At 41.9% G+C, this 24,447-nt stretch overlaps 1 protein-coding gene across 1 annotated transcript in view; it reads left to right on the top strand.

The window, feature by feature from the left end:
• ZFYVE26 (zinc finger FYVE-type containing 26) overlaps positions 1-24,447 on the top strand; it is an 83,679-nt gene that overhangs the window by 7,205 nt on the left and 52,027 nt on the right. Inside the window, exons 4-16 of the mRNA XM_043986386.1 lie at positions 6,151-6,240; positions 7,631-8,153; positions 8,541-8,671; positions 10,712-10,876; positions 11,020-11,108; positions 11,701-11,864; positions 12,774-12,968; positions 14,347-14,940; positions 15,184-15,276; positions 16,757-16,825; positions 17,229-17,380; positions 20,580-20,781; positions 23,645-23,908. Of these exons, the coding sequence (XP_043842321.1) occupies positions 6,151-6,240; positions 7,631-8,153; positions 8,541-8,671; positions 10,712-10,876; positions 11,020-11,108; positions 11,701-11,864; positions 12,774-12,968; positions 14,347-14,940; positions 15,184-15,276; positions 16,757-16,825; positions 17,229-17,380; positions 20,580-20,781; positions 23,645-23,908 (2,731 nt within the window). The remainder of the gene's footprint in view (positions 1-6,150; positions 6,241-7,630; positions 8,154-8,540; positions 8,672-10,711; positions 10,877-11,019; positions 11,109-11,700; positions 11,865-12,773; positions 12,969-14,346; positions 14,941-15,183; positions 15,277-16,756; positions 16,826-17,228; positions 17,381-20,579; positions 20,782-23,644; positions 23,909-24,447) is intronic.

Raw genomic sequence — 24,447 nt, 5'->3', positions numbered from 1 at the left:
TTTTTTAATTCACTTTACAGACATAGTGTACATACTACATGAGTCAAAACAATACTTGGGGTTACTTTGAGGCAATATTAATTAATATTTGTTAGCTTTTATTTGAACTACTGCATACATTAAAATTTTTCTATAAACCTACATTTATGTTCCAAACCCTCTCATCAGACTTCTTCATCCCAAATTCTCTCCTTATCCCAAATTGCTTTTACTCTGGTTTTATTGTCACTGGAGATGCCAAAAAGCAGCCAAGATGAAGTCACTAATGAGCAACATAGTGACCAAAAGCTAGCAAGAAAACAGGAGACACAAGAAGCAGCACGCCTCCAGGAGCTGTGATTATAGGTTATTGTAGACTTATGGAAGGAGTTTGAAATAAAATATTTAACTTCCTCTGAAAAGGAAGAAAAAAAAGCAGAAAAGCTTATTCTTCCTGATTCGGGATCTTTCTATCTACAACATTGAATTTGTTGAGCCAAGTGAACTTTCCCCTCTCATTCACTTGCTTTATGAACAGTTGCTCAACTGAGTCAGGAGTTTTCCTGTGCCAGGGGATTTCATGATCCTCAGTCACTCTGTCCCAGACTTCTCCTTTTCCCCTTTTCCACTGCACAGGCCCAGTATGGCTTTTGTCTTGGTTTCTCCAAGACAAAATTTTTAAAACCACAGAAACTCTTTTTTTCAAAGCAACTTAAAAATGTGATGAGTCCTCTGGGAGCTTATTAAACTTAACCTAAAACCCACACAGAACCTGCAACATTAACCCCTGACCTTCCTTAGCAAGGGGCTTCAAAATCAGACACACAAAAAAAATCATGCTTTCTTGAAGCAGCCAGGTGGTGCAGTGGATAAAGCTAATTTAAGAATAATTTATTAATAATAAAAAGGTAGCTGATCTCATGCCCAAGTGTCCACTTTACTTCTAAGTCGAGCAAATGAGAAAAAAAAAGCCACAGCAATTAGCTTCAAACCTTTAGATAAGCTTGTTTCGGGTGACTTCTTTTATCCTGAAATTTCTGTGCTGATCATGATGAGAAGTTAATATAGGAATTATTTTCTAAGTATACTAAAGGCTTGATGAAGTGTAGGATACTCGTCTTTCAATTGAAATTTCAGAATGGGTGATTTGATGTTAAGTTGTGAGAAGCAATGTAAGCTGGCTTCAGAATCAGCTGAGTTCAAGTCCTATCTCTGACACATACTTGCTCTGTAGCCCCTTAACTTCTCAGTACCTCAGCAAACTCTTGAAAGCTTAATAACTTTATCAAGAAGATGGTTATCCACAATGATCGAAGTTCCTCACTAGGAACTGCCTCCACCAGTGAAATAAGAGTTGGGGAAAAAATAAGTCATATCTTCTCTTTTCACAATTACATTTAGCCTAGAGGCATAGTTCCTAAAGCTTAAGTTTCACAACGTTTTTCAGTTCAAAAATTAATCTCCTTATCCCCTATCCCTCTCCAGTGAACCACAGCCTTATTTTCCCATGGACCAATTAGAACGAATCTGTGGTCTGAGGTGAGCCCATGGATCAAAAAAAATCAATGCTACATATCAAAACCTGATGACATCTGTTATAGCTCCTTTAAATAGAAACAATATAAAGGGTACCCCCAACCTAAGGTAGGAAGCACCTGCCAACATGAGGATGGATGCTGACTTTACCTTCTTTCCATTTAAAATAAAAAGGGATGAAAGGGAAAAGCTCTTGACACATAATCCTATTTCTTTTTTTCTGTTAAATGTATCATTTAAAACTTAATACCGAACATGACTAAAACCAATTCTACTTGGTTAGTAGCAATTTTTTTTTTTTTCCGGTAAGGCAATTGGGGTTAAGTGACTTGCCCAGGGTCACACAGCTAGTAAGTGTTAAGTGTCTGAGGCTGGATTTGAACTCAGGTACTCCTGACTCCAGGGCCGGTGCTTTATCCACTGCGCCACCTAGCTGCCCCCAATGCATAGTCTTTTGAAGTTTTTTTCTTCTTACATATTTCATAAAGGTTTTCCACTGCGCCACCTAGCTGCCCCAGCAATTTATATTTAAATTAATTACAGTGCCTAAAGTATTTAGTCAAAATGCCCAATAAAACTCTTTGAACATTCATTTTCATTTACCTAGCTTATTTGATTGGAGTTAATGCATAGTCTTTTTTTTTTTTTTTTTGCGGGGCAGTGGGGGTTAAGTGACTTGCCCAGGGTCACACAGCTAGTAAGTGTCAAGTGTCTGAGGCCGGATTTGAACTCAGGTCCTCCTGAATCCAGGGCCAGTGTTTTATCCACTGTGCCACCTAGCCACCCCCAATGCATAGTCTTTTGAAGTTTTTTTCTTCTTACATATTTCATAAAGGTTTTTCCAGATCTATTTGGCTTTAAAATTCTGATCTGAATGCCAAATAAGTTGACTATTTTATATATGTAATAAACAGAAAAAGAGTACATGAAGCTGTAAGTCTATATTATGACCAACTTATTTTAATTCTTAAGTATATAATTCAACATATTTTCACAACTGTTTTGCCTGTCTGTTTCCTACTGAAATTTTATTCTTTCCTATGCATCTTCTAAAAATGCTTCAATGACTTTTTATTACTTTGCTTTTTTTTTCCATTCTGGTAACCTCATGACCATCCCCCTTTTTGGAATCACCTTCCCCATTCCCCACTGCCACCAGGAAAGAAAGGGGGGAAGAAACCTTTTATCAAATATGCATAGTCATGCAAACCAAATGTCCACATCAGCCATATCTGAAAATGAATATCTCATTCTGCACTGTGGGTTCGTCACCTCTCTGTCAAGAGGTGGGTGGGTTGTTATCACCAGTCACTTGGAATCTTGGTTTTTGTCACTTTAATCGATCAGAATTGTTAATCTTAACGTCTTTCAAAGTTTTTTTTCTTAACGATACTGTTACTAAATAAATTATTCTCTGAGTTTGCTCACTTCACCCTGGATTAGTTGATTCAAAACTTCCCAGATGTGTCTGAAACCATTCCTTTCACTATTCTTTATGGTGCAATAATACTCCTTTATAGTCATTACCATAATTTGTTCAACTATTCCCCAAATGAAATATTTTTTAACATATGGGTTCCTTTCCTCTTTCTTTGATCTTTTTGGGATATAGGTTTAATAGGGATTATCATTGAGTAAAAAGATGTGGGGCAGCTAGGTGGCGCAGTGGATAAAGCACCAGCCCTGGATTCAGGAGCACCTGAGTTCAGATCCGGCCTCAGACACTTGACACTTATTAGCTGTGTGACCCTGGGCAAGTCACTTAACCCCCATTACCCCGATCAAAAAAAAAAAAAGATGTAAGCACAATTTAGTCATGTTTGGGGAATAGTTCTAACTTGCTTTACAGAACAGATGAACCAATTTACAATGCTACCAATAATGCATTAGCATGCCTGTTTTCTTGCAGTCCCTTCAACAATTGCTATTTTCCCTTTTTGTCAACTTCACCAATCTGAAAGGTATAAGGTGGAACCTCAGAGTTGTTTTAATTTGCATTTTCCTTATTATTAATTTGGAGCATTTTTCAAAGGGATTTTGATAGCTTGAATTTATTCCTTTGAGAACTGCCTGCTCATATCCCTTGAACTTGTGAAATAGGGTTGTATAGCTGCTGGGCTCTGTGAGAAAAAAGTAAGTTACCCAGGCAGCATATTCTTAATTAAAAGGGACAGGTCAGAGCTTTCATTTAGAGTTCTAAAGCCAAGCTAACTAACCTTTACTTATTCATTACCTGACAATCATTATCCACAGATTCATGACCATTCCCTATTCATATTTCTCCTCCACAGTCAAGAATTGATTCACTTTATCTAAAACGAGATGCTAACCATCTTGAGTACAAGACCCACCCTGAAAATAATACCTAGAAAAATTAAAAATGAAAGAAAGGAAAGCAAAACTGGAACAAAGACAAGGTGAAGAGGGTCACATGCTAATCTGAAAATGGAAAAAGAAATTTTTACCACAAGTTAGGAGATTTAGAAAAGGAATCACAGCAAGCAATCTAGAAGAAAGTGTGATTTTTTAAAGTGATATCTTGCATAAATTGCCTTAGTTCATCCTTTTATTAAATTTCACTTGTCTTAGTTTTTTTTTTTTTGTGCATGGGGCAGTGAGGGTTAAGTGATTTGCCCAAGGTCACACAGCTAGTAAGTGTCAAATGTCTGGGGCCAGATTTGAACTCAGGTACTCCCGAATCCAGGGTCAGTGCTTTATCCACTGAGCCACCTAGCTGCCCCCATATTATTAATCAATTAGCAAACATTTATTAAGTGTCTGTTTCTGTGCCAGGATCTCAGTATACAGTGACAAAAGTGGAAACATTTCTTGCCCCCAAGTGGCTTACAGTCTAGCTGGGAGATGCCACATGTATATACATGAGTAGATATAAGATGGTTTTGTGGAGAAGCCACCAGTTTCTAGGGACAATCAGAGAAGCCTTCCTATAGACAGTAGCACTTCACTTACACCCTGAAGGAAACTAGAGACTCTCTGAGATGGAGGTGAAGAAGAAGGAAGACCATTTCAGGCATGGGAGATAGCCAGTACAAAGGTGAGAGATGTAGGGTTGTAGATGAAGAACATTAAGGAAGCCAGTCTGGAAGGACTGCAATGTGCCAGAGAGGCCTGAAAAGGAAGGTGGGGGCAGATTGTAAAAGACCTTAAATGCCAAACAAAGGAGTTTATATTTGATCCTGGAAGCCACACAAAGCTACTGGAGTTTGAGTAGGGGAGTAACACAGTCAGCACTTAAGGAAAACCTTTTTGACAGCTATGTGGGGGATGTCCTGAAGTGGGAGAGACTTGAGTCAAGGAGATGAAATAGGATGCTACTATAGGAGTCCAGGAAATCAATAACCATTTATTAAGGACCTACTATGTGCCGGGCACTATGATAAGCTCTGGGGATACAAAAAGAGGCAAAAGACAGGCCTTTCCCTCGGTGAGCTTATACTATAATGAGGGAGACAACAAGCAAACAAATATGAACATAGAAGCTATCTACAGGATAACTAAAAACAAAAAAGGGAAGGCACTAGAATTAAGAAGGGTTTGGAAAGGCTTCCTGTGGAAGGTGAAATTTTAGTTGGGACTTTGAGGAATCCAGGGAAGCCAGGAGGCAGAGACGAGAAAGGATGGGGTGTTTGAAAGGTGTTTGATAGATGTGTTTGAAAGCAGGAGGGAAGACAATAGAGAATGAATATTAGAGAAAGAGAAGGATCAAGAGCACAATATGATGGAGAAGACAGATCAGTTAATGAACATGCATTTGTTAATCATCTACTACATGCCAGGCACTGTGCTGGCTATGAAGGATGTAACTATAAAGACACAACATTCCCTACTCTGTATCAAGGGTATACATAGCAGGGAGAGCCTTGACAAAGACAAGAAGAAATTGGGATAAAGAAAGAGAGACTGGGGGGATAATGTCAAGGGACTTTGAGATAAAGACAAAGAGATAAAGACAAAGGGAAGCCAGGAATTCATTATCACTAGGACTGAGTGAGTAAGAGGGAAGTGGGAATTTATTATCCATAGGGGAAGAATCCGAGCAGGGAATTCACAGCTTGTGTTGGACCTTGCCTTTGTGGTTTGGAGATGGTCTGATTTTACTGGGCCTCTTCTGAATTATCATGAGATTTCCCTATGCCCATCTTCCCTCCACAATCTGTTTAGCTGATTTTCAGGTGATAGGCATCTCTTTATTTTCTAGTTCTTTGCTGCAGCTATAGTGTAACAAAAAGTTATGCAGTCAGTATTTTTGCACAATTTTTCTTTTGTCTTGGATATTTTCAGGGCACAAGCCTATTGGTATCATTGGGTTATATAGTATGTAGAGTTTAGTGACTTTGGGGGTATGTGGAATATAAATCATTAACAAATAAGCACGAGTTGCTTTTGTCTCCTTCCAGGCTTGTCCACAGTTCTGTCACCTTTGACCCTGGTTTCCTTTTTTTTTCTTAATATTGTTGTAATTGGCCTGCATACAGTTCTGATGTTGCTGATTTCACTGTGTTAAGTATACTCTATATCAGGACAACCTCAACACATAGGCTGGTCTTTTGTCTATAATTTGTTTGCCTTCAACTTTGACTTCAACCTCTGTGGCCTTTCTTGTGATTTTTCCAGAAATTTCCCCCGTCTACTCTACGGAGAAGAACAGAGTTTCTTCTGCTATCAGAAGAGCTACACAATAATGTTCCAGAAGACATCCTGAAGGTGAGCCTCTCTGGGGAAAAGACTGAGAAGAAAACCTGTACTGCAGGTTTCTTTCCCCAGGCTGTTCTAAGTTATTAAAGTTGCTCCCCTTGCTAACTAATGTGCCTTTAGGGGAGGCTGTAGTCAAGGTAGTGACCACACAGTATTCTTTCCTCTCCCATGCCAGTCTAGGCTTGATTTATTTCAGCAAACATTTACTAATCACCTGTTGCATGCAGGGCACCAGGGGATGCAAAGACGAGAGGGAAACACTCTCTGCCCTTAAGGACCTTAAGTTTCATCGGAGGTTGAGACACCTCTGTCAATGTATTCTAAGCGTCCTTCCAGAGTTTATAGCTATATATTTTGCCTACTTTCTCTACTGCTTATCGATTTGTTAGAGCATGGCTTCTTAAACTTTTTCCACTTGCACCCCCTTTTCACCCAAGAAATTTTTACTTGACCCTGTGACAGTATGCAAAGTACAAAGTGCATCTGTTGGGTGTTCAGAACCAAGGCTACAGCAACCCCCACATTCAGTTATGTGAACCCATATGGGGTGGTGCTCCAGTTTAAGAAGCTTGGGGAGGGCAGCTAGGTGGCTCAGTGGATAAAGCACTGGCCCTGAATTCAGGAGGACCTGAGTTCAAATCTGGCCTCATACACTTGACACTTACTAGCTTTGTGACCCTGGGCAAGTCACTTAATTGTCATTGCCCCAACACCCAAAAACAAAAAAAGCCTGGAATCATAGTGGTTGTTAAAAGAGAGAGGGAGGGGCAGCTAGGTGGTGCAGTAGATAGAGCACCAGCCCTGGAGTCAGGTGGACCTAAGTTTAAATCCAGTCTCAGACACTTGACACTTACTAGCTGTGTGACCCTGGGCAAGTTACTTAACCCCAATTCCCCTGCAAAAAAAAAGAGAGAAACAGGTTGTCATATTATATGTCTAGAGACACCACAGTCCCATGAGCCACCAACTATGTCCCTTGCAGTTTACTAAATTATGCAACATACAAGGGAAGTAGACAACATGATCCTGACCCCCAAAGAGCTAAGTTGGCTTGGGGAGATAAGACAGTTTACCTGGAGCAATTAGGTACTAAGACAGGTGACACTAATTTTCATGTGCTGTTGTTGAGAGAAGGAAGGGGGCCCTATGTGAACAAAATCACAAGGCCACTCCTTATCTCCAAAATGAAGGGTATATTGGGTTGGAGAAAGATGAAGCAGGAAAGGCAGCTAGAAGGTTGTTAGAGTGATAAGGCCCTGGTGACTGTGCAAATGAAGAGGAAGGGATGACTCCAGGAGGCGTTTTGAGGGAAAGAACAGGTTTTGGTGACCAATTCTAAATTGATAAATTGATAAGTGGTAGCCTTTTAGACATTTCTGACCATCTCCTCTTCCCACAGGAGCTGTATGAGGCCATACCACAAGATGATATAGGGCCTTTGGCTGACAGTGTTAGGAAGGGGGAGAACTGGGCCCCCCAGCTCAGCACGAAAGCCGTTTCCACCCTCTGGGACCTCCTGTGGCAGGCATCCCCACAGGCACAGGCCCTACTGGATCTCTTGCTTGAAGAGGACAATGGTCTAGGAGCCTGTGGCTGGCCTTTGCAGAAACTATTGATTGACTTTATCCAGAAAGCACTGAAGTCTCTAAAGGGGCCCAGCCCTATCCCCTCTGGGGTAGCTGATGCCATCTATAGGATTCTGTGTGTACTACGCTGCCCTGCAGAACCACTTGGGGTTGAATGGCATCTCTTGTGTGAGGAGCTGCTTAGAGCTTGTGAAACTGAAGGTGGGCCCCTGCAGGAGGAGCGACTCTTGGGGTGCCTGATAAAGAGAACTAGCTGGAGCTTGGTTGCCTTATATGGCAATATCTACGCAGAACAGGTGAAGGAAAAACCATTGGGCTCTAAAACCTTGGGAAAGGGTAAGTTTTTTCTTTTTCACCCCATATGTATCCAGGGATACAAAGCCTATCCTTTGCTAAATTCTGGTATGCTCACTTCTTTTGGGTCCATACCCTCCATGTAGACTATGAAATTTGGTAAGAAAAACTAGTTAGTAATGGGGATTAGGGAGTATTGGGTATTTTTCCAAAGCAACATTTCATAAATCTAGGTAAAGGTAGTAGGAGACAGATAAGTTATTAGCGATTGGAAAGAAGGGTTTTTTTTTCCAAAGAGAGAAATGGGAAAGCTACTGAAAATTGTGAAGTTACAAACTCTTGCATCAATTGTTTAAAAAATGGAGTTGACCATAGGAATTGATATTTGAGTTTTTCCTCAGTAACTCCTGATGTGTTGTTGATTTCTAGTTCCATCTGAACATCTGGATCCTGAGAAGGCAGTGCTGACCCTGTTCTCCAATCCAGATACAACTCAGGCCTGGAAGATGGCCTATTTTTACTGCTTGAGTAGCCACAGGCACTTCCTGGAGCAGATTGTGGTATGGGCAATTTGGGTTATTCTACAATTCAGAGAGAATCACACATTTTAGAGTTGTTGGTCTAGCCCATGCCAAAGGAATCCCCCTTTACATCGTCTCTAGTATCCAGACTCTGCATAAAGACTTCCAGTGAGGGAAAAACTCTCACTACCTCCCAGTTCTGCTTTTTAGACAGCTCTGATCTTCAGAAAGTCTGCCAAGATAGGGAGCCTGAATTTGTCTTTGCAGCTTTCCATCCACGACTTGTTTCTGCCCTCCAGAGTCAAACAGAATAATCTTCCTCCCTCCTCTACATGACAGCCCTTCAGATACCTGAAGACACCCGTCATGTGCCCCCAGAGTCTTGTCTTCTCTGGGCTAAACATGAACATGCCCGAAGGAGTTCTTCTGTGATGCCTTGGACAACAAGCAGCTGCCTCCTCTTCAGAGCTTCCTTCTCTTCTTTCTCCACCAACTGATCCACTCTACTAATTTTTTTTTACCCTCTACTTTGTTCCACCTATCTTTTCTTACTCTACCTTGCAATTAACCTTTTTTCCCTTCTCCTAAGTCTCTCTTCAAGTCCTTATAATTTTATCCTCATAAATCCTCCTTGACTTTGCTACTCTTTCACCCTTCTCTCACAGAAGCTGGAACCAAGAGTTTGTTCCTTTTCAGTTTATCCCAAATTTCTCCTCGAGTACAAACTTCTACACATTGTCTTGCTCCTTATTCAGCTCAAGGCTTCTCTCTTCTCCCAGGGATGAGAAGGAGACCAGAGAGTTTGCATCACTGATCATTAGATTCGTTTCGTTCAGCAAGAATTGTTTATTGCCTTGCCTATGCACTTACAACAAGGGCTAAGCATTATAAATATGATCAACTGTGATAATTAATCCCATCCAACAAATATTTATTAAATTCCTGTCTTTTTTTTTTTTTTAGTGAGGCAATTGGGGTTAAGTGACTTGCCCAGGGTCACACAGCTAGTAAGTATTAAGTGTCTGAGGCCGGATTTGAACCCAGGTACTCCTGACTCCAGGGCCGGTGCTCTATCCACTGTGCCACCTAGCTGCCCCAAATTCCTGTCTTGTTCAAAGGAGTGGGCCAGCGAGTGAGGATATAAAGACAAGAAGTGTCCATTCTATTGAAATGACATCAGTAGAGTGCCAGATTTTCGAAGCCTGGGTTTGAATTCCTTAACTACTTATGTGGTCTTGGGCAAGTTACTTAATCTCACATATAAAATGAAGGGTATAGACCATATGACCTCTAAGATCTCTTCCTACATCGAATCTATGATCTTCTGTATTCAAATAAATAAAGTTGAGAGGTTATGTCTCATAGTAGAAAGAGTACAGGATTTGGAATCAGAGGACCTTTGTCGCTTAATCATCTATGTGACCCCAGGTTGTTTAATCTCTCTGGGACTTGGTTTCCTCATTTTTCAGATAAGAAAGTTGGACTAGATTGCCGCTACAGTCTCAGCTCTAAATCTATCATCTTAAAACAGAGTATTTTCTAAGAGAAAGATTGCATTAATAACTGGGGGCAGGGGGCTAGGAACAGCCTCATGTAAGAAGTGACACCTAATTAGTGCTTTGAGGGAAACCAGGGATTTTCTGAGGTAGAAGAATAAAGAGGGAGTATATTCCTGACATGGAGGACCACTTATATAAAGTTCTGACAGCAGAGCCTGTGATTACATTGCATGCATCTCTTGAAGTAAGCAGAATGTTATCAAAGTCTAGGAATTACTCTAGAAGGAAAAGGGGCACAGTAGAGTCCAGTAGGCCTGATCCCCTTTTCTTCCTGTTCTTTAGATGAGTTTGTGAAATTCAGGATATTACGTGCATGGAGAAGTAAAATGTTTCCCTATAGGCTGCAGTTCCCTTTGGTAGAACCTGAAAATTGGCCCCACTCAATCTACTCTCCATCTTTGTGATTGCTAGGAAGCCCTATACTATCCCTAAGAAGCTGTCACCTTTAGGGTTCAAGCCAAGTTCGTGCAGATTTTTTGTGGATTTGTCAGCCTCTCACAGTCCTCTTCTTGGCCTCTAGATGACAGCACTAGCACTACTGAAGGAAGAAGACTTTTCGGGTCTGAGTTGCTTGCTGGATAGAGAATTCAGGCCTCTCAGACAACTACTCGTGCTTCTGGGATGGACTCATTGTCAGAGCCTGGAGTCGGCTAAGCTGCTGCTCCAGACCCTCCACGGGACAGAGGTAAATCTCCCATTCTGAAGCTTTGCGTTTCTCTAGTGATGAGAGTTGTCTAAAAACATAGGCCTAAGGGTTAGGCTTAATACGGGTGGTCCTAGTCTGGGCCCAGGTGTCTGAGTCAGCATCTCTCTCTCATTTGAAAGCAGAATCAAGAGTGTGACAAGCTCCTCCGAGAGGCCTGTGATGGTTTGTCTGCACATGTCGAGGTCCTCGAGTGGTGTCTGCAGCAAAGCAGGTAAGGATAGGTGATGCTTTCTCTTGGCCACTTCTCCATCCTATATTAGGAATATCCAGTAAATCTTTTTTGATAATGCTACCTATCAGCTATTCCAGAAGTTTTCAGCATGAACGTAGAGTTGCTAGTTTTGCCCTGACCATAGGAGATTGACCCAAGTTGCATCTTGGATCATGTCTTCCCTGACCTCAGCTCACCTATGATTCTAGGCTCACCTCCTTCCCACCCCATCGGGATTTCCAGAAGTAGAGGGACTGTGGAGGAAAATGAGGTCTCTGTTTTGTAACTGCAGTAGCACTCTCCAAGAGTGCTACATTCCAGGGAGTTTCTGTCTGCAGACTCACTGGGAAGGAGCTGGTCCTTCAGGATCTCCTGGAGTCACAGTGACCATAGCTACTGACTTAAGTTCCATCTGAGAGCTGGAAGTTTTTCAGTGCTAAGAGAGGTGAGACCTGTGGTCTGAGGAGTGAAGCAAAAAAACCAAGGAGGAAAGAAAGTTAGGCTCTCCCATGACAGGACTAGGAAACCAGCCCCCACTTCCTCAACTTTCTCTTTTGTTTTGTTTTTTTTTTCCTCAACTTTCTCTTCGCAGCCTTCCCATACCAGAGAGAGAGATCCTGCATCACTTGTATGGTGGAGACAGCCACTCAGTGCTCTATTCCCTTCATCACCTCACGAACCTTCCTGCTCTTAGGGAGGAAAATGTTCTTGAGCTCCTGCAGAACATGCTCATCAAGGACCCACAGTGGGACCAGTGTAAGTTGAAGTAGAGGTGGTCCAGGTCATGTCCATCCCCTGCCAAATGAAGGTCTGGCCAGGCTTATTGCCATGACTTATCAAAACGGGAAGTCTGGCAGTGGTCTTGTAGAACTCGAGAGAGCAAAGCTGAGTCAGTCACAGCAGGGAAGTGGGGTTTCCTCGCCTTTTGTTGGAACCCTAAGATGTTGGGAATCCCTGGAGCAGAACCCCAGATACAAGGCCTCTGGCCTTTCTGAGTTAATTTAGGTTACAGCTGAGCAACCTGTAGCATGAAACTCTCTGTACATATGTTCCCCCATTGAACAAGATGAGAAGCTTCATTTTTAATCCCCTACGTTATTAGAGAGGATAAGAACTGAGAAAAGGGCATTGGAAAGTCCGCATAGTGATCCTGAGCTATTGCACATAAGATCCAAGATCCAAGACTGCTCCAAATTCTCAGAGATTAGAATGATCTCGTTCTCCTGTGTAAAAACATGAAACCCTCCATTTTGGTGTGCCATTCAGATCACTAGTGATGTGGTCAGCCAGAGAAGATGTGAGCACGGGAAAGGATTTTTAAGGAATGTCAGGAAGTGCCTTGCCTTGTATAAGAACCCAGTTTGGGAGGTAGACAGAAGATGGACTGTGTGGCTTCTGATCTTCCCTCCAGCACCAGGGTTTTGTGATTCTATGGTTGGGGGTAAATGCGAGAAGCAAACAAAAGAGTCATAGCGTTGAACTCTGCTGGCACAAAGGAAAAAGACAGGAGGAGCTAGTAGAAATGGTACAGGGAGAAGACATGTCTAAATGATTCAAAATCTCCCTGTCTCTTCATTTTGTGCTGGCAGCCATGGGAATGTGAAGGAATTGAGCCTTAGGAGTTTTACCTTTTTCTTTTTCTCCTTCCTTATAATTAATATTCAGCTGATGTCTCAGTCCCCAACCATCTGAACCAATGTCAGAACCTGACACTCTTCCAGGGGTTCTGTGCCATGAAGTATGCCATCTATGCCCTCTGTGTGAATTTTCACCAGCGCTCGCAGTGCCTGCTCTGCAAAGAAGGATTCCCTGAGAGCCTGACCACGAACCAGGAGCCAGCAAAGGACTCTTCTTCCCCAGGTGCAGTGATTGGGCCCTGTCTTTCCCATGGCCTTAGGAGTAAAAATCCAACATATATTCTTTGTTCTGACAGTCACTTTCACTCCAGTTTTCAATTTAGAGGTTTTATTTACTCACAAGAATTATTGCAATATCATCAAATACTGTCTTCATTGTTGTAAAGGGAAAAACCAAAAGCTGGAGAAAAAACATGAATAACTTGTCCAGTATCTAATGGAGTCAGACCTCCTGACTTCCTTTTCTTTGCTTTTTTCAGGACACTTTGAAGTCTCTGTCTTCAATGTACTTTGTCTATAAAGTGCATAGCTTTGAGGTCATTGTTTCCAACATTTACCACCACCACCCTAGACTATGTGTGAGCAAGGTTATTTTCCAGCAAAATCCTCTTGCCTAGGGAACAGTTCTCCTAGTACTCAGGAAATCTAAGATAAACTATGGGTTTGCTTTTCTGGGGGAATATATAGAAGAGGATTAATGAAGGAAAATGAATGCGACCTTCATTCTAGTAAATGAGAAAAAGAACATTCATGAGAGAGAAGAGATAGTAAAATAGTAGAAGATCCACTTTATCGAGGTGTAAGTGCCTTAGCAGAAGGTATATACTAAACACAAGTATATGGGAGATTTATCTGTGTCCAGTGAATGAAAGAAAAAACACTTATGAAGTACCTGCTAGGTACTTAATATGTACTAGACTATTCCAGGCACTGTATTAAGCACTGGGAAGAGATGGGCCTTGCCTGCAAGGTATCTAATCAGGGGGAGATAACATATACAAGGGTGGTTGGCAGGGGAGGAATTTTTGGTCTGGGAAGTTACTGGGATAGTGAGTTGAGCATAGGGTAACTTGAGTGGCACAGCCCTTCTAGCAAGCAGTGATTTAATTATTGTATTTGGGGCAAGAGAGAGGAACGGTGGGGAGGAGAAGTACATGTGGGGCAGCGGGGCAGATAGCCCAGATGGACACCTGAGTGGGACATGAAGGGACTGGCTAGATATAGCGGGCTAGAGGAGTTTGCTCTCCCCAGTCCAGCACCCTGTGAAAGAGCTGGAATAGCTCATTGGCCAGTTCCAGCCTTCAACATGAGTCCATCTCAGAAACACTAGTGTCCTGTATCTCTGCTTTCTGCTAAGGTCCTGAAAGCCTCCCAGGTGTGCGCTGCAGTGGTTTTGTGGAGTGTGTCATGCGTATCATCTCACCATCTGACCATTGCCATAGTCTCCTGGCTTAGAGACGGTGCCCCCAGATGACAAAACATTTGTAAAGCTAGACGTTTGGTGGGGTTTTTTGTTTTTGGCTTGGGGGCCTCTATGAGTATGTATACAAACTTATTGTTTCTTCCTCTGGCTACTTCTCTGAAACTCATCATCTCTTTAGGTGCCTCGAGTCTCTTTTCAACATACCTGGCCAAGTGTCAACATTACCTATGCAGTATTCCCAATTCTCTGCGGCTAGAACTTCTGGAAAATATTTTCTCTTTGCTCCTCATCACCTCTAGTGACCTTCACCCAGACCCTGCCCTGCCTGAGGACTATGCTGAAGATGATGATCTCAATGGGAAAAGCCCTCCAGATCTCAGATGGTCTCCCTCTGAAAAGCCCCAGCCTGAAAGGAAGTCAGAAGGGACTACCCTTGAGGCATTTAGAAGTCTTCCTCATACCTCCCCAAGCTGTCTGATTACAGAGGCACAAGGCAAAAACCAAGAACTAAGCTTTCTGGACCTGAAGCACTTCACTAGTGGTAGCAATGGGTTTTTAGCTGACGAAGTAGCAATGGAAGCTTTTCTCAAGCTTCTCCAAGAGGAACTAGAAGAAATCACCAAGAAGGAGCCTCCTGAGGATCTGAAGTTGGTGGAAAGCCAGAGCTGCTCAGGGAGCAGGGGTGGCCTACAGAGTCGACTACAGCAGTTCTCCAAAGTACTCTCTGAGGCACAGTGGCGATATAAGGTGGTCATCAGCAACCAGAAGACAGGTAGGAGAAGGCATTGTGCTGGACGGGTGGGAGGAAAAGGAAGAAAGCTAGGAAGGGATTTCAGAATCCTCTATCACTCTGGCCCAGACAATATTCGGAGGGCCAGATGCCATGATAACCTGTATTGTAAAGCTTGGACAGTGCTCCACTCCTGAGCAGCCTTTCCCTACTTGATGTCCCAAGGGAGAGGGTACAACATAGCCCGTGTCCCTTCCTGTATAACCTGTGTGGTTACCATTTCAGAAGAGCAGCTGACAGCCTCCCAGAAACGCCACACGCTCACCACACGCCACTCCAGTCTCCGCCGGGCTCACCGAACAAGAAGGAATAAGTCAGGTGAACTCAGACATTCCTTCCCATATATTGGGCAACTTATGTGTTGCTGCTTGTGTCTGAAATCAGTCACATATTTGTACCTAGCATCAAACTGGAAACTGAGAGATACAGAGGAGGGAGAGGGACAGTGCATAGCCTCTACCCTGTAGAAGCTTATCATCTAATTAGGGAAACAGGAGTAACATACCTGAAACAATTGGAAAACAAATAAGTGCTAAATTAGGTGGTGTACTGTATGGAGCACCAGGCCTAGGGTCAAGAAGTCCTAAATTCAAATCCAACGTCAGACATTTACTAGCAGTGTGACCCTGGGCAAGTCACTTAACCTCTGCCTCAGTCTCTTTATAAAATGGGAATAATATTAGCAGCTGCCTCCCAAAATTGTCATGAGTATAAAAAAGAGATAACAGATATAAAGCACTTTGTAAATCTTGGAATGCTATATAAATGATAACTACAGTAACCACTATTATGAGTGCAAGAGGGGTTAAAATAATAATAACTTTTATTTACATAACATTTTCCTCATAATGATCCATAGAGATAAAGAAAGTTACTGTTAATGTAGACCAACATGATAGGGGGAGGCTTCTTGGGCAAGGTAGAACTTGAACCAGGCCTGGAAAGACGTATTAGATGAATGGATGGGGCAGCTAGGTGGCGCAGTGGATAGAGCACCGGCCCTGGAGTCGGGAGTATCTGAGTTCAAATCCGGCCTCAGACACTTAACACTTACTAGCTGTGTGACCTTGGGCAAGTCACTTAACCCCAATTGCCTCACTAAAAAATTAAAAACAAAAAAAACAAAACAAACAAAAAAATCTAGATGAATGGATGAGAAAGGAGGGACCATTCTGTTTGGGTTGAATGGCATAAAATAATGTCTGAAAACTCTGTGTGGCTCCAAGATTAGGCAAAGAGGTTGTAGGACCATGAAACTGGTGGACTCCGTGGGTTCCCCACAAGGGTCCTGGATTATATCTAGATAGGAACAAGTGTGCCATGCTCACCAGTGGAACAAAAGGGAGCTGAAGGGCTAGGCCTTTTGTCTAGGATAGGACAGCAGTGACTAGGCCAAGCCCCCAAGCCTCATACCTGTGGAAAGAAGCAGGTCATGGAAAGTGATGCAAAGAAACCTGTCTAACACAGCCTGGTGCCTTCACCGCTGTGCTGCATGGAGCCTTGTGATTTTCACTCATATGTGTGATATCAGCTACTGCCTGAGAGAGGGAGTAAGGCTCCTGTCGAGGAGGACATTCGCTGGCTCAGGTCCAGCCTCTAGGAGTTGTGCTGCTCCCTGAAGCCGCTGTTGTTGTATGGATGTTTGCTTTTGTGTATGTTTGCATGCATGGAAGTAGTTACCTGCTGTATGGATGCATTCCACTCTCACCAACTTCCTGTTAATAAGAGGACTTAACATTTTCTATACCACAGGAAATTGACGGTAGATTTTTTCCTTCTTCTTTCTAAATGCCTTTAGATGGCCGGGACAGAGTCTCCAGTCTATCGATGGAAAGTACAAGTAGTGAACTGAGCACGAGCACCTCAGGTATTTATCAGGCATATCCTGTTCCTTGACTTTGCCCTGGGAGAGAGTATTACTTAACTGTAGTGTAAAAACTGGGGTCTCTCAGCTCAAAAACTACGAGCTAACACTGTGTGCCAGGCAGGTGTTAAAGGGAAAGATAAGAACTGGCACTACAGAAAGCCTTTCTGAGGAAAAAATAGCTCCCTGTCAGGCCTACTCACCTTCAGCCAAAATAAAACAGGTTTCTCAGTGCCTACCACTTGCTAAATTAATCTAGATGTGGAAATAGTCCCTCCTCCTGAAGAAAGGTCAGGTCCTATCTCGAGGCTTCTCCGTGGAGTACTCTGATGAAAGTGGTTTGAAGATTTTGTGATGCAAACTATGTGCTTCCCTGATTTTCCTTTTTATCCTGTGTTCCTTATAGAGGGAAATCTGAGTACTGTGTCTGGGTGCAGTGAGCTAAAGGTTCAGCTACAACCTCAACCACAAAACCTACTTATCCCTATGATGCTGTCTCAGCCCGAGTCACTTCTTGCATCTTGCATTCTCCGAGGGAACTTCATGGAAGCCCATCAGGTGAGAGGGAGGAACTCACTGCCTCTGCCCCACAAGTGGCAACAGCTTTGATCAGGCCGCATCTCTGGGCAGTCAGGAAGGCCCAAGTGGCTGTTTCAGGCCAGCACTCAATAGGTGACTGATCCTTGGAAATAGTTTAAATTCCAGTCTTCAGCTTTGTAGCTTTCTCAAACCATTCTAGGGGGTGATCAGACCCCTCCACCCCAAAAATTAATTCAGCTCACAAAAAACTGATCTACCAAAATGCCAGTTTTGTTTTATTTGTTTTTGAAGCAAAGAGGACTATTATTTTCTTTTTTTTAAATAATAAAAGTATTTTATTATTTTCCAGTTACATGTAAAGATAGTTTTCAACATTTGTTTTCATAGGATTTTTAGTTCCAAATTTTTCTCCCTCCCCCCTCCTCAAGACAGAAAGCAATCTGATATAGGTTATATATGTAGAATCACATGAAACATATTTCTGCATTAGTCATGTTGTGAAAGAAGAATCAGAACAAAAGGGAAAACCCTCAAAAAAGTCAAAACAAAAACAAAAGTAGAAACAGTATGGTTCAATCTCTGCATTCAGAATCCAGAGTTCTTTTTTCTGGATGTGGAGAACATTTTCCATCATGAGTTCTTTGGAATTGGAGGACTTCTTTTCAAGTGACCAGAATATGTATGCAGGGGTGATGGCCCACTAGACTAATGATGAGAAGACATCCATGAATTAGCCTTGTGATCTTTGAAAAGTCATTTTAGTGCCTCCTCTCTACAGAAGAGACACAACTCTTTCCCTGTCTACCTCACAAATCATCAGGGCACAAAAGACAGCATGACAAGACGGAAGGTTCACAGGATTTGGAGTCAGAGGAAACAGACTTGAATCTAGCTTCTACTACTTATTACCACTACCATGTTGGTCCAATATTTTTATTTTTCTGGGCCTTTTTATTTTTCAGGAGTCAGCAAGCTACTACCCAGGGGCACTGCCTATTTTTTGTAAGGCCCAAAGCCAAGATCAGTTTTTACATTAAATTTTTCATATTAAAATAAAACTTTACTTTAAATTAGCTCACAGGCTGTTGGCCAGAGAGTTTTTGACCCCTGGACTAAACGATTCCCTAAGGTCCTTCTCAGTACTAGGTCCTGTGATCCAAAGTTTGACACAAATCGCTTATCTTGTCCCTGGTGAAAACTGGTGAGAATTATAAAGAAATTTACAAAAACAAGATGGTACTGCTATAATATTATCTTTTTTTTTTTTTTTTTGCTGGGCAATGAGGGTTAAGTGACTTGCCTGGGGTCACTCAGCTAGTAAGTGTCAAGTGTCTGAGGCCGGATTTGAACTCAGGTACTCCTGAATCCAGGGCCGGTGCTTTATCCACTTCGCCACCTAGCTGCCCCTATAATATTATCATTATTGTGTCAGCCAAGGGGGCACATCTGTTACCTAGTAGGAGAGCCTGTTTGAAAACCCAAATTAAGGTGAAAAGATCACTTGCTGAGGAGTGAGTCAGAGGAGGCGGAGGAGAATTATTTAGATAGCACTTTGGAGAACCTTAACATTAATTTGGAATCCTTCTTGGAGTCATATATCTCCCTGATTTTTACCCCTCTTTATGTCAGTATTCAGAGAATCATAGAACATCATTACTGCTGGAGTCATGTTTGTGGAGTTTTGTATAAGTTTAACTTGTATGGGAGATACCTTGTTTGAGGAGAGCTTTTAAGGATGAATTTTGTTCCACCAAGTCAAATCCCTTTTTTTATATCAACAAACATCTTTATATTCTTTGTCAAGGGAATGACTTTTTTTTTAAATTATGAAAGCATTTTATTATTTTCCAGTTACATATAGAGATAGTTTTCAACATTTGTTTTTATAAGATTTCTAGTTTCAATTTTTTTTCCCTCCATCTCCTCTCTCCCCAAGACAGCAAGTAATCTGATATAGGTTATATATATATACAATAACATTAAACATATTTCTGCATTAGTCATGTTATAAGGGAAGAATCAGAGCAAAAAAGAAAAACAGCACCAAAAACAAAAGAAATAGTATGGTTCAATCTGCATCTATATTCCACAGTTCTTTTTTTTATCTGGATTTGGAGAGCCTTTTCCATCATGAGTCCTTTGGAACTATCTTGGACCATTGTATTGCTGAGAAGAATCAAGTCTATCACAGCTGATCAACACATAATGTTGATGATACTGTGTACAGTGTTCTCCTGGTTCTGCTCATCTCACTCATCATCAGTTCATGCAAGTCCTTCCAGGTTTCTCTGAAATCTGCCTGCTCATCGTTTCTTACAGCACAGTAGAACTCTGTTACATTCATATACCACAACTTATTTAGCCATTCCCCAATTGATGAGCAGCCCCTCAATTTCCAATTCCTTGCCACTACAAAAAGAGCAGCTATGAATATTTTTGTACATGTGGGTCCTTTTCCCTTTTTTTTTGTGAGGCAGTTGGGGTTAAGTGACTTGCCCAGGATCACACAGCTAGTAAGTGTCAAGGGTGTGATGCCGGATTTGAACTCAGGTCCTCCTGAATCCAGGGCCAGTGCTCTATCCACTGTGCCACCTAGCTGCCCCACTCCCTTTTTTTTTTAATCTCTTTAGGAAAAAGACCCAATAGTGGTATGGCTGGGTTAAAGGGTATGCGTAGCTTTATAGCCCTTTGGGCATAATTAAGGGAATTACTTTTAAGGTATGTTCTGTAGAGTTTTGCACAGATGATTTTTTTATCCAAGCTCTTGGCAGACTCATGTTTTCACGTACTTGGTTGGTTTTGAGGTGATGCTCTCACAGATGAGTTTATACTCTCACTGGACTTCCATCAGTCTGTTTGGAAAAGAAATGGAGTTTTCTGGCTGATAGAATTTCAAGGTTCTTTTTAGTCTTTTCGTTATGACAACTGCTTAGAACCTGAACTCACCTCCGCTGTTCCTGACTGAGGTTGGTCGTCTGTCCAGTGTGCCATGCCAACTAAAATGATATAATCAGAATCAGTGTTTTTACCTTTCTCTATTTTCCAAAGTCAACCTCTTGTTTGAACAAGTTGAGTTGTAGCTTCTATAATCACACATAGTTGTCTTCTTATCTTTAGCCTGAGGGTGAGCATTTTTCTTCCTTCAATTTATACTATGATTTAATTGTTCTGTGGTGCAGCCACAGAAATAATCTGTTTCCCTATCCCCTTGAGACAGGTGGTGTTCACGTTTGACCTGAAATCCTCTCCCAGCTGTGGTGAGCTCATGTTTATGGAGCGCTACCAAGAAGTGATCCAAGAGCTGGCCCAAGTAGAGCACAAGATAGAAAACACCATCTCAGATGGGGGCAGCACCACTGTTCGACGAACTGGCAGTGGCCGGTCCACTCTGCAGGCCATTGGCAGTGCTGCTGCAGCAGGTGAGAACATCCTTTTTCAGAATAGGGGAGGTGGGGCAGCTAGGTAGCACAGTGGATAAAGTACTGGCTCTGGATTCAGGAGGACCTGAGTTCAAATGAGATCTCAAACACTTGACACTTACTAGCTGTGTGACCCTGGGCAAGTCATTTAACCCTCATTGGCCTGCAAAACCAAAAAAAACAAATACAGAATAGGGGTGGTGAAGTAGGAAGTGCTGCATGCTCCCAGTAGTGAGGAAAAAGCCTTAAGACCATGGACCATTTTGGCAGCCTGATGAAGCTTATGGACGTCCTCTCAGAAGATTGTTTTTATGGGATTACAAAAGAAACCAATTATGTTGAAATATAATTATCAAAATATTAAACAAATTCACAGACCCCCTAGGTTAAGAACCCCTGCCCAAGAATAATATCTTTCTTGGGGAAGAGAATTCACATCTGTTCCATCTCCCCTACAATATGTTTCAGATACCTGCCATTTTAGACATTCCCTTGTGAGAGCCAAAATTTGATATATGGAATGTTATTTGGGTGACTTGCCTTAATATTGGGGTCCCAGAAACATGAGGGACCTTTTAGGTTCACCCTCCCCTCTGAACTGCCCTTTTTAGATATTTCTCCCAGGCCAATAAGAAGGGAGCCTTTAAGCTTTAGTTCACAAAAGGATCAGATTTTATTACTTGGGAATTAAACAACAAAGGTGAAACTAATAAAAAAAGATAAGGAAATAGGAAAATAGAAAAACAGAGAAATACTCTTAACTCTAAACTTAACCTATGCAATCCTCAGACCATTTCCAATTAAGCTAGTTCAAAGGAATTTAGGATTTTCCGTAATTAACTCACCAAACCTGAAAGTTTACAGTTGCTGGCGCCAGCAGTCATCAGACACAGCTAACACACACCACCACCACAAGGGCCAAGCACCAAAAAAAAGGCCAAGTCCCAGAAGACTCCTAGTGTTCCGGAAGCACCTTTCGACTCCCTTCAGGGAGCGTTCCCCAAAAGGGGAGGTCCTTCAAAAGCTATCTAGTATACGTAATAATTTTTACCACACCCTTAAGTTTATCTACTGTGTCTAGACTTAAAAGAGAAACCCTGTCATCCTGCTTCTCCATTTTGTTGGCATAAGTCTCATATGACTGGGAATTTTGCTTTCTTCCCAAGAAAGTTGTTCAGGCTTTATAAAGACATCATTTTGTTTAACTGTTAGAGAAGAGAGTATTACTAAGTGCTAATGCTAACCACTGGGCTCCAATGTGAAAAAGACCCTCTTTTAATTCCTTCCCTTCACACTCCTCTTTTTTTTTTTAAACTAGTCATAGCTACCAATGTTCTGTATAGTAAAGATACCATAGAATTAAGTCCCAGATTGCAAGACCATCCTTATACGACTTGACAAGGAGGGGTTGCCCTTCTTTCATCAGCCAACCCCTGTACACACATCTGTCCTGCCCTCTTCATCAGAGGAGGCCTACAATATCCTCCCTACTCTCACCAATCTTCCCTCCCTATCTAATGATTCTTTCCCTATTGCCCACAGACATGGCCATGACCTCTAAAGTTACTTTCCTCCTACTCTGTGTATCATGTGTGTACATGTTTGTTTACATACTGCCTCTCCCATTAGTATATAAGCTCTTTGAAGGCAGAAACTGTTTTAGCATTTTTTTCTCTTCTTTGTATTTCCTAGAGCTTAGCACAATTCCTGGCTAAACTCCTAATAATGTATTTTTGGTTGATTGATTAATTTCTAGATCCCCTCTGGAAACACAGCTCTTCTTCAGTTCTTTTAAGGGTTTCTCTTGATCTCCCTTAACTATAACCATACTATCTTATTTTCTCTTGATGCTGATGGTGGGATGTGTTTATCTACTAATCTGTAAAGAATTCCCTGATGTTTTGATAATAACTTTGTTAATAATAATAATGACGACAGTTGTAATGAGAATCGTCACATCTCTTCCACTGATATATATTGCCACTACCTTAGTTCAGGCCTCATTGACTCTCACTTAGTCTAGTGGTGTCCAGTTCAAATAGGAATGGGACCACTACACCATACATAAGGGCCATGTACTAACTTAGAAAGCCACATATTAATATTATCTGTGTCCTGTTGTGCTTTAGTTTATTTGATTAAATATTTCCCAGTTGGTTGGGCTGCACTCAAGAGTGTTGCTGGCTCCACGGTGTCTGACACTTCTGACCTGAATTCTTGCAGTAGCCTCCTAATTAGGCTGCCTGCCTCAAGTCTGCCCCACTACACAACCGCCAAGGCTTAGCCCTAAGCCAGGGGTCTGACCATGTCACTTACTTTCTGAGAAAGCAGTCTCTTCTTACCCTCAGGATAAAAAGTTTATAAACTTCTTGACTTCACAACAGGCTCTTTCACTTTTTTGTTGCAGCCACACTGTCCTACTTGCTGTTCCTCCCACACAACATTTCAGTAATTTCATTTCAACATTCCAGTCTTTGCATGGCTGAGTTTTGTTATGATGGGAGTACGTCCTCATGCCTGGAGGGTCCTGCCTTCTTACCTCTGTCTTTTAGACTTCCCAGCCCCTTTCCAAATTCAGTTCAGTCACAGCCTCCTATGTGAGGCCTTTCCTCATCTCTACCTCCACAACTCTTAGTGCCCTTCCCCTCAAAAAAGAAAAGTTTCTTGTACTTATTACTTGTATATTCTTATATTTGTATGTGTTGTTTCTCCCCAGCCACTCAAAGACAAGGACTCTTCCTTTTTTGTCTTTGTATCCCGAGCGTGGCACCTCACACATAGTAGGTGCTTATCCAATGCTTTTTAATTGGTTGATGATGCCCATTTCAGCCTCTTATTTTTTATTGTACTGTTTCTTTTCCAGGTATGGTATTTTACTCTATCTCTGATGTAACTGACAAACTGCTCAGCATCTCTACAGACCCCATCCCCAATCTCCAGGAAGACTTCTGGATAAGCAACATGCACATGGAGCCCACTACTCCCTTGAGGGACATTCTGGAAGACCTCAGCCCACCTTCCATGGCTGCATTTGACCTAGCCTGCACCCAGTGCCAACTGTGGAAAACTTGTAAGCAGCTTCTGGAAACAGCTGAGCGACGTCTGCATAGCAGCCTTGAGAGCCGAGGTGAGTATGCTTTGGGGAGAAAAATGGGATTCTCAGATCGGGAGAGAGAAAAAATTGCATCTCAGTTCTCTTCTTACTGCACCTTTATCTCTGTAGTCCAAACTAATTGTATAGTTAAAAATGGCCTCATTGAAAAATCTGAAAGCACTGGCCCTGGATTCAGGAGGACCTGAGTTCAAATCCTATCTCAGACACTTGACACTTACTAGCTGTGTGACCCTGGGCAAGTCACTTAACCCTCATTGCCTAGCTGCCCCCCCCCCCAATAAAAGAAAGAAAGAAAAGAAAAAAGAAAAATCTGATGTTGAAATAAACAAATTTATATATGTAATTCTAAGCAAGTAGAGTTCTTAACCACTTTTGTAGAATCCTCTATAATTTTGAGGAGTTTTCAGGAACGAAGTGATTTTTTTCCAAGGGAAAAGGAAGTAGTCAGACATTGCCTTAAGTTTTAGATTTCTATAAATGAAAAGATATGGAACTTGAAAGTTGGAAGCAAAGGCAGTTGAGAGGGAATGATCCTCCAAGGTGAACTAATG

Source organism: Dromiciops gliroides, chromosome 2 (genome assembly GCF_019393635.1).
Source record: "Dromiciops gliroides isolate mDroGli1 chromosome 2, mDroGli1.pri, whole genome shotgun sequence".
NCBI lineage: Eukaryota > Metazoa > Chordata > Mammalia > Microbiotheria > Microbiotheriidae > Dromiciops > Dromiciops gliroides.
Note: the sequence above shows the minus strand (reverse complement) of the source record. Positions and strands in the feature narration are given on the sequence as shown.